At 62.0% G+C, this 9902-nt stretch overlaps 2 protein-coding genes across 2 annotated transcripts; one reads left to right on the top strand and one right to left on the bottom strand.

Moving 5' to 3' along the window:
• Positions 1-225: 225 nt before the first annotated feature.
• MFAP4 (microfibril associated protein 4) lies at positions 226-3350 on the top strand. The gene is made up of 6 exons (XM_026521116.4): positions 226-311; positions 629-710; positions 973-1127; positions 1600-1696; positions 1774-1956; positions 2268-3350. The coding sequence occupies exons 1-6, from the start codon at positions 306-308 to the stop codon at positions 2513-2515; spliced, it is 771 nt and encodes a 256-aa protein (XP_026376901.1). The 5' UTR covers positions 226-305; the 3' UTR covers positions 2516-3350.
• A 117-nt stretch (positions 3351-3467) lies between these two features.
• Positions 3468-9121, bottom strand: MAPK7 (mitogen-activated protein kinase 7). Its single transcript, XM_026521114.4, has 7 exons — positions 8428-9121; positions 7898-8134; positions 7077-7242; positions 5396-6474; positions 4628-5289; positions 4107-4240; positions 3468-3959 (listed from the first exon to the last, which is right to left on the bottom strand). Exons 2-7 carry the CDS (start codon positions 8127-8129, stop codon positions 3806-3808), a joined length of 2427 nt encoding a protein of 808 aa, XP_026376899.1. The 5' UTR covers positions 8130-8134; positions 8428-9121; the 3' UTR covers positions 3468-3805.
• Positions 9122-9902: the final 781 nt, after the last annotated feature.

Below are 9902 nucleotides of genomic sequence, written 5' to 3'. Positions count from 1 at the left end.
GGTGGTAGAGGGGCTCCAGGGAGCAGTGTGACTCAGCAGGGAGTGAACGTCCTTAGTGCTCTGCCCCTGACAGGCCTAATGAGACACAGGTGGTCCCCTGGCCCGGGCCCCACCTCCCCCGGCCCCCCTGACCGTGTAAGCAGATGCTGGTTCAGTGCCGGGGGAGGGGAGAGGGGGGCTCTGCAGCGACAGGGGGCGGGGCCGGGGCGGCTGGCCCGGGGCCCAGCACATAACTCTGGGCGGGTGCAGTCTGGGGCGCAGTCTGGGGCAGCAGACACCCAGCCGCTCTGAGCTGAACTGGCAGCATGAAGGTACCGGGCCTGGGGCTGGGGCTGGGGGGCTCATGGCATTGGGGGCCTGAGCCCACTCCGGGAGGAGGACCCTTACCAGAGAGGGGCCTGTGAAGGCACGGGATCCTCGTGATCCAGTTGAAACTCGGAGGCTATGAGGGCCCCGAGCCTGTCCCAGAGAGTGGGGTTTCTCAGGCGCGGAAAGAGGGGCCGAAGGGCAGAAAAGGAGTTCCCGGCAGGGGGTGGTTTGCAGGAGGGACAAGTGCAGAGCCTCAAGGGGCTCCGGGGCTGGCGGGGGCAGGGGGCTGCGGTGAGGTGACCCTGTTGTCCTGTCCCAGGCCCTCCTGGCCCTGCCGCTGCTGCTGCTGCTTCTCTCCATGCCCCCCTGCGCCCCCCAGGTCTCCGGGATCCGGGGAGATGGTAAGCAGCCTGGCGAGCAGGCCGGGTGAGGAGAGGTGACTCCGAGCCATCATTTCCGGGAGTCGGGCCTCAGGGCTGAGCCCCTGCCAGATGCCATCCCCTCCTCTCTACCACGGGGCAGGTGGAGATCAAGTTCGAGCACCCCCCTGCAGGGAATCTTGTGAATTCCTGGGACCCTGGGGAGGGAGGCAAACCGCAGCGCGCCGAGGGGCCGGTTGTGCCTTGGTGCCCTTGTCCTCACGCCCCCCGCCCCCGCCCCCAGCTCTGGAGAGGGGTTGCCTTCAGCAGCCCCTGGACTGCGATGACATCTACGCCCAGGGCTACCAGGTGGACGGCGTGTACCTCATCTATCCCTCGGGCCCCAGCGTGCCCGTGCCTGTCTTCTGTGACATGACCACCGAGGGCGGGAAGTGGACGGTGAGTGGGCGGAGGGGACGGAGGCCTGGTTCTGGTCCCCGCTGTGCGACCCAGCTTCACCTTGCACTTCAGTTTTTCCACCTCTAAAACGGGGATCACGACACCGACGCTGCATTCTAGGTGCCTGAGGCAGGTTAGTACCTGCACCCCCACAGTAACCCTGGGAGGAAGGTACACTTTACAGGGGAACTGAAACCTGAGAGGTGAAGTAATTCGCCCAAGGTCACGAAGCCCACCCCGGAGGGACTCCCTGCCTGCGGCCGGAACTCTAGAGCCGCTCCCCCCTTAACCTTTGCCTGGCGCCAGGAGCTGCTCACTAAGGGGCCTGGGGCCGGCCCGGGCCTAGCGGGCCTTGTTTTAGGCCCCGGCTCAGTCTTTGAACAAAACCCCATCCCCATGACAGGGTCCGTGCCTGGGGGAGGTTCCCGCCCCCTGGACTCTTGATCCTCCAGGCCTATCCTCTCTGCTCCAGGTTTTCCAGAAGAGATTCAACGGCTCAGTGAGTTTCTTCCGGGGCTGGAACGACTACAAGCTGGGCTTCGGCCGCGCCGACGGGGAGTACTGGCTGGGTAAGGCGGGGAACGGGGCGTCCCGTGGGCCGCCCCGAGCCCGGGCTCTGCTGACCAGCTGCCCCGCCCCTCCCCAGGGCTGCAGAATCTGCACCTCCTGACGCTGAAGCAGAAGTACGAGCTGCGCGTGGACCTGGAGGACTTCGAGAACAACACGGCGGCCGCCAAGTACGCCGAATTCTCCATCTCGCCCAACGCGGTCAGCGCGGAGGAGGACGGCTACACCCTCTACGTGGCGGGCTTCGAGGACGGCGGGGCAGGTATGCCGGCTGCCGGCCTGACGCGGGGCCGTCGGGCGAGAAGGCACGGCTGGCACCGCCCGCTGGACCCCTGAGCCCGTCGGGCCGCTCCGTCCCCCTCGCGGCCCAGAGGGGCCTTGCTGGCTCCCACCCAGCTCGGGCCGGGGCCCCGGAGAAGCGGCGTCCGCTCACTGGGGCAGCCCCGTGGGGAGCAGCTGCTGGTCTACAGGCGGAGCGCAGCTATCCGCGGCCGGCTCGGGGAGGGCGCCCCATCCCGCCAGCCCCACCGGCTCCCCGCCTCAGCAGCCCCGTCCCTCCTCCCCTCCCGCCAGGCGACTCCCTGTCCTACCACAGCGGCCAGAAGTTCTCCACCTTCGACCGGGACCAGGACCTCTTTGTGCAGAACTGCGCGGCCCTCTCCTCGGGAGCCTTCTGGTTCCGCAGCTGCCACTTCGCCAACCTCAACGGCTTCTACCTGGGCGGCTCCCACCTCTCCTACGCCAACGGCATCAACTGGGCCCAGTGGAAGGGCTTCTACTACTCCCTCAAGCGCACCGAGATGAAAATCCGCCGGGCCTGAGGGGCTGGCCCCCAGCAGGCCCAGGCTTCCCTGGCCGCTCCGGTCTCCACGAGCGCTCCCTCCGCCCCCGCCCTACCCGCCCCTGCCCGCTGCTCTCTTAGCACCTGCTTCTCACAGGGGGCCTTACGGCTCTGGCCCCACGCATCCCGTCACACCTAGGGCGTCCGTCTGAAAGCCAGGCCTGTTGCCCTCACCTACGGCCACGCGGCCAGCAGCTTTCCCAGGCAGCCTCCGAAAGGCACAGCCGTTCCGGCCTGGACCTGACCGGCTTCGCGAGACTCTTCCTTGGCTCCGCCCTCCCCCTCCAGGCGGAGAGCCGGGAGCCGCCCTCTGAGGCTGTGGGCCTGTGTTCCACCTTAGCCAGCCTCCTTGCTGTGGACTCCGCCGTCTGGAGCCCCCCGAGCGTGCTAGACTGGGGTGGCGCAGTCTGACCCATGCCCACGGCGTGCGCCAGGCCACCCGTGCGCGGCCACCACCGCCACCCCCCAGCACCTCCTCCCCCACCATCCTCAGAGTATCTCCCATCCTTCGCCTCCCTCCCATCAACTCATTTCGCAGTGGTGAGCACCATGGACCCCCAGCCCCACCTCACGGTCCTACTCTGCTGTCCCCTCCCGCCTGTCCCAGGCCCCCAAAGCTCAATGCCAAAACCGTATTTCAGCACAGCTATTGCACGCCATTCTAAACAGTTACAACCAAGGTACGCATAGACATGGGGGTTCCCCCCCCCAGGGCTGAGGTTTGACCATGTGGGGGGGGGGGCAGAGGACAACCTCCATGGGGCTGGAAGCAGGTGGGGAGTGAAGAGCTCAATAAACCTCAGGATCGGAATGAACTGGCTTTGGCTGCTGTGCATGCAAATGTGTTTGCTTGGCCCCCAGATGTGATGACCCAGCTCCTCCCTGCTCCCCTGACAACACCCTGCCCTCAACTCCAAAGAGACACCTAGAGTTAGGCACTAAACGGAACCTCATATTTCACAGGCCTCGTTTTGATGGTAAAAAGACTGCGCCATAATATTAATATAATAATTACAATAATAATAATAATAATAATAATAAAAATACAATACTGAAAAGGATCGCTCAGGGAGTAGAGGTTTCCTGATCCTGCCATGGCTTGGTGGTGGCTCAGGTGGCTGCTTAAGGCTGCAAGAGTGTGTCTGAGATGAACTTGCAAATAATCGAAGCCGAGCTTCCACTGCTGGGCCCGGGGCTCCAACCCTTAGAAATGTTCCCGTGAGTCTCGTAGCTGGGTCCGCCCCTGGCAGCAAGGCACAGGCTGTGGGCCTCAGGGCTCCTGGAGGTCCGGCAGGTCAGCCAGCAGCATTGGGGAGTCCATCTGGATCTCACGCTGCAGGGACTCAATGTCGGCAGGGTTCATGCCGTGGCCCTCCAGCCAGTCAGCAAGCAGGGAAGCCGAGAGTGAGGCTGAGTCCGCCTGGCTGCAGGGAGAAGGAAAGCAGGGAGAGTGGAGGGGAGAGGTACCGTTAGCCTAGGCTGGCTCCTTGCCCATCCCACAGGCAAGCTCCTCCTGCACCAGGAAACCCTACCCACAGCCCCATTCCAGAAGCTTGGTCCAGCCGTCTTACCCATCCTGTGGCCCGTCAGCCACGCCCATATCAAAAGACTGGTTTAGGAACTCCTCCAGGTCAAAACCAACACCATAGCCAGCCCCACTGCCCTTTGGAGTGCCCGAAAAGACGGGGGGCAAGGGGTCCTCCACCTGCAACAGACGATGGCAGGTTACAAGCCAGACACTACCAAGAGCGGACAGAAGTCTGCAAGTCTGTCCCGACGATGCCAGTGACTCTGGACAGCCGCGGGTGACAGCACCAGCCTGGACAATCACTGGGTGCTGGTCGAGGGCCCGTCTCCAGGCCAGGAACTTCCTAGGAAGCCTCTTATTTGTCTCACAACAACCTGTTCATTGTCATTGTGCTCCTTTTAAGAGCAAGAGGACAAGTTCAGAGGTAAAGCCCCACCTGCCACTCAGTTGTCACAGAATAGAGACACACCACAGCCTCTCCTGTCCCCATCCCTGCCAAATAGCAAGGACTTCACAAACCCATTTTCCCAGGGCCCAGACCCAGGTGTCTCTACAGCCTCTCACCTGTGACTTGGACAGCTGCTGAGTCACCAGGTTCACGTCGGGTGATTCGGAGGTGGAGAGTTGAGGGGCCCCTCCAGGGTCTGGAGGGGGTGGGCCAGATGGGAAGTAAGGCAGAACACCTACGGCACTGGGGCCGGGCAGCCCAGGGGGTGGCACAAGCGGCTGGGGGGCCAGGAGGCTAGAGGTGGCAGTCTGGAGTGGAGCAGGGCCAAGGACGGGCCCAGAAGGGCTGGCAGGGTGGGGAGCAGGGCCAGGGGGTGGGCAGGCGGGCTGCGGTGCAGGAACAGGGGTGGAGCCTACAGGTTGTGGTGGGGGGCCAGCAGGAGAACTGCTGGGCTGGGCTGGGCTGGGCGTTGGGACGGGGGCATGGGCTGGGGCTGGCGCTGGGGCTGGCATGGGGGCTGGGGGCCGGGCCATGCGAGTCCAGCGCTCCAGCAGGCTGCGATCGTTGTCACTGAGCACCAGCCCGGCCAGTGGATCGGTGGATGGGCCCCCAGAGGTCCCGGTCCCCCGCTCCTTGCGCTCCCGCTCCTGCCGCCGCTTCTCCCGCTCCTTGGCTCGCTCCTGCCGCCTCCGCCGCTTCTCCTCCCGCTCCCGCTGGCGCTCCTGGGCAGTGACCGGCTTCCGAGGCTCAGGAGCTTCCAGGGGAGCGCTGGGGCCATCTGCAGAGAAGTTGGCAAGGAGAAGGTAAGAGTTTGTGGCCTGTCCAAGCTGGGAGTGCCCCCCTGCAACCCCACTCCCCGGCCAGTCGCTGCCTCCGCAAGGCACCTCTGAGCCGGCTCCGCAAGGACTTGAGCAGGGCAGCTTTGAGGGCCGCCTTGGTGTTGTCTGAGATGGCACCCTCCTTCTTTGGAGGGGCTGGTTCACTGGCTGGCAGGGGTGGCTGCAGGGTCAGGTCAATGGTGTCGGGTGCGGGACCGGCACATGGCGGTGGTGCCGGTGGAGGCGACTCCATGGCACAGTCCCCACTGGGAGCCCAGGGACTAGGCATCTCAACATCAGGGCAGCTGGGCTCACTGGCCACGGGCTGCAGGGAAGGCTGGAAGCGGATCTGCTGGCGGATGCCCTCTCGTCGTGCATGGAAGTCCTCGATCTCAGCCACTATGGCCTCTTTGATGCGCTCCCGAGTGAGGGCTTCGCGGTCAAAGGCAAAATCAAAAGGTGGGGCACAGTCAGGCTCGTCGTCAGGGTCATGGTACTTGGCCAAGAAGGGGTGGCGAAGGGCAGCAGCTGCGGAAATGCGGGCGCTGGGCTCGAAACGCAACATGCGCCCCAGCAGTGACAGGGCCTGGCGGTCGGCGCCTGGGTACACAGTCTCCCAAGGCACAGGCTCACGTGGTGGCAGGCTCTGGATGTAGGCCCGCACCCTCTCAGCCCCCACAGCCTGGATCACGGCTGGCGATGGGGTACCCAGCACCATCATGATCAGCTGCAGCTGGTGTACGTAATTTTTGCCTGGGAAGAGCTGGCGCCGCGCCAGCATCTCACCGAAGATGCAGCCCACAGACCACAGGTCGATGGCCTGCGTGTACTCGTGCAGCGAGAGCATGAGCTCAGGAGCACGGTACCAGCGTGTGGCCACGTACTCGGTCATGAAGTACTGATGCTCAGCGGGCGAGGTGCATAGGCCACGGGCCATGCCAAAGTCACCAATCTTGAGCTCACAGTTCTCATTCACCAACAGGTTGGAGGGCTTGAGGTCGCGGTGGATGACCTGAGCCGAGTGCATGTACTTGAGGCCCCGAAGCAGCTGGTATAGGAAGTAGCGCACGTGCTCCAGAGTGAGGGGCTGGGAGGAGTGGATGATCTGGTGCAGGTCGCTCTCCATCAGGTCCAGGACCACATAGCTACAGGGGACAAGCCAGGCATGGTTACCTCGCCCACGTGCCAGCCCCAGGCTCACTACACCCTCCCAGCTCGAGAGGTAATGGCCTCAGCTTGCATTCCGCAGAGGCCAATGGCATGGTATGAAGATTCTAGATTTTCTCCATTTCCATGAACTTAAGTGAAGTGAAATCACTTTCCTCTTTAGATCTAGTTTCCCCATCAAAGAAAAGATGGGGTTGAACTACAACAGGACTGGCCGATAGATTTAATTTTGGGGCCATCGCTATTGTTTGGTATGGCTGCCTGAAAGACTGGGGAAAACTGTGAAGGCTTGCCCATTTTTTTAAGAAAGTGTTCTACGACTGACCGGGGATATGTGCGGAGAGTAGAAGAGTGCGGTTATTGTATGAATGTCCTACACTGGCCATCCTACATACTAAGATTCTATAAAACCGTAACATCTGCCTCTTCTCCAGCAACCACAATTGTCCCGGGCAAAGCCCTAAGGGACAATGGTCCTGGAATCACAAGAATTTTCCCAGCCTGCCTTACATTAGGTTCAGCTGCCCTTTGGAAACTTCAGGTCCTACCTCTGCCTTCCCCTCCCATCCCTGCTCCTTACACAGATTTGAACTCGCCATAGGGCACGGTGGGCCTCAAGATGTCCTTGATGGCGATGATGTTGTCGTGCTTGAAGTGTTTGAGAATCTTCAGCTCCCTGAGGGTCCGTTTGGCATTGGTGACCACGTCAAAAGCATTAGGGATCTTCTTAATGGCCACCTGCTGGCCTGGGGAGCAGGAAAAAGGCAGATACCATGAGGTACCTCAGAACAGCTGCAGATTGGCAAAAGCCCCTTTCGACACCTCTCTTCTAGAATCCAGTTACCATATACTAAATAACAACCACCATATAGCAAGAGCCTACTACGTGCCAAGCTCTGTACTAAGCACTTTATGGACGGATCAGATTTTCCCTTCACATCTATCCTGAGGCAGATACTAAGGGTTCAAAGTTGGAGATGACGAAACCCTGGCTCAGCGACTTGCTGGGGGCTGCACAGCTAATTAGTGGTAGAGTCTCGACTCTAACGTCTGTGCTCATTCTACCTCCCTACACTCTCTCTCTCCATCTCACACCTCGCCCATCCCACCACCAATTCCTTGCACCAGTCTCTGGCTTCAGAACACATTTCTCTTTTAGAAACCAAAAACAGGATCTCCACCCTGGTCTAACTGGGACTGTCATTTTTCTAAAGAAATGGAGTTTCAGAGAACTGTGCCCGACACAGAACCTGGCACCCAGAAGGCACCTAACCAGCACTGTTGACTTGAACCAGAATTTAGATCCCAGGTTTCCTTCCTGGCTGCTTGAGATGGGGCAGGTTTCTCAGTCTCTGGGGCCGGCTTCCACATCTGTAAGCGGTGCACAATAGGGAAGCTCACCGGTGAGACGGCGGCGCGCAGAGGACACCACCCCATAGGCCCCGTTGCCTATGGTCTCGATGATCTCGTACTCGTCCCCCACGTCAAAGGTCACATCGAAGGAGCGGGCTTTGAGCAGGGCCAGGTTCTTGGCCGCTACACAGGCAGCGGTGTTGGTGGGTTCCGCCTTCACCGGCCCGGGGGGCTCCGCAGAGCCGTCCTCGCCTTCTTCCTCCTTCAGGGGTTCGGCCATGGCGTCTGTGTGGAGACGCTGGTGAGGAGGGGCCCGCCTCCCCCGCCTGGCCTCAGTTTCCCCTCTGTAAGGCTGGGGAACAGGACCAGGGAATTTCCAAGTTCCCTAAGCCGATGGGGGCCGGGTAGGGAGCGAAAGAGATCGTCTGGCACGTAGTAGTCGTCCCACACCCGGACTTGGAACCCAGAGCTCAGGTCCGGGGTGGAACGCAGGGTGGGAGGTGGGGGAGGCGCCGCCAGGCGCAGTCCAGGAAGAAAGGGAGGGGCGGGGCACTTAGCTTTTCTCGGTCAACACTCACCGAATGGCGCTTCACTCCGACGCCTCCTCCGGGCCTTCGGAAGTCGCCGGCGCTCCCCGCCTCCCCGGGCTCCCGTCCCCAGTGGAGGGGTACTCCAAGAGTCGCTCGCTCACTTGTTCAAGGCCGCCGCCACCACCTCAGCGTCGCGCTCTGCCCCGCCGGTTCCCCCGCCCCGCCTCCCAAGACCACGCTCCCTCTAGCCTCTGGCCAATCGCTGGGCGGTCTCTGCGGAGGTTCCCACCCCTTCGACTTCCTGCGTCCAATCCGATACCACCTGCAGAGGAAGCCACGCCTTCGCCCGCGCCCGCCCGCGCGCGCGCGCGCCGCTGTCCAGCTTGCCCGCGGGAGCCGCCCAAAGGGCGCTCGGCGCTTCGCAGGCTCTCGGCCCGGCGCAGTCTTCTGACGCATGCGCGCTAGCAGCCTCAGGCGCCGCGCGAATGGAAGGCAACGCCCCCGTGCGTGCTTGCGCACCGCCATCCAAGGGTTTGACTGCTGCCGGTCCCGGGAGTTCCGAGGGGCTTGGGTGCGTGGATCTGTTACCTTGTCGGCCGGCTCACGAAATGCCCCTCCTTTAGGCCGCTGGTCCCCTGTCAATCCCCATCGCCCGAGGAATTATGCACCACCCCCTCATTTTCCCGATCGGTTCCCGGGAGCCCGGCTCTGGTAATGCGCCACCCCAAGTAGACTGATCCGATGCGTCCCAACCACAGAGACGCTGGGCCTCCGGGATTCTAGAGCGTCCGGCCTGAAGCCTCCACTGACTTCCGGTGGCTGCTCTGCCGCACAGCTTCCGGCGTCCCTGGGCCTCTGCTGGGGTTTTCCAGGTGTCTGGCGTGTTCCCACCGCTTGGTGGCTCTGTCCCAGTGTTCCCGCGCAGTGGGCTCGCGGAGACCCGAGGGGGATAGCGGGCGGGGCGTCCGGCCTCTACACCTCCGTGGAGCCGGCGGGTCAGCCGATCCCAGAGAGGGCAGAGCCCACCCTGGAATCCAGGTGCTCTGCCCCACTCCAGGGCCCGGTGGTTCATTGGAATAACAAATATTTATCGAGCACCATCCCTCAAAAGCCCAGCGCTGAGGAGGCCGCGGTGACACCGGGGGGAGGGGGGCAGTAGGAACCGGGGTGGGGGGGGGGGAGGAGGTGTTCAGCAGGGAGCTCGAGGTCGTGCTGTAAGGAAGAGCGTTTTGCAGTTGGCACTCCAAAAGTGGCTGTTTCCACCAAGTGAGAAGAGAAGGAAGGGCTTTGGAGCTGGGGACACGAGTAAGCAAAGGTGTGGAGACCGAGAAGGAGAGGAACGCAGGCTTTGCAGGTCTTTGCCCTGATTAATGACCGGTGGATGGAACCCAATACTTAGACTCTGAGCGCCAGATCGAGGGGTCTATTCCTTATTTCCAGACCAGAAATGAATTTTAGCAAGCCTACACACTTTTTAGAAGTTTTGTTTTAAACAAAAATTTTGTTTCTATTCCACACTGTTG

The sequence above is a fragment of the Ursus arctos genome, unplaced genomic scaffold (genome assembly GCF_023065955.2).
Source record: "Ursus arctos isolate Adak ecotype North America unplaced genomic scaffold, UrsArc2.0 scaffold_14, whole genome shotgun sequence".
In the NCBI taxonomy this organism is placed as follows: domain Eukaryota; kingdom Metazoa; phylum Chordata; class Mammalia; order Carnivora; family Ursidae; genus Ursus; species Ursus arctos.
The sequence above is the reverse complement of the archived record's forward strand: the minus strand, read 5'-3'. Positions and strand labels throughout refer to the sequence as shown.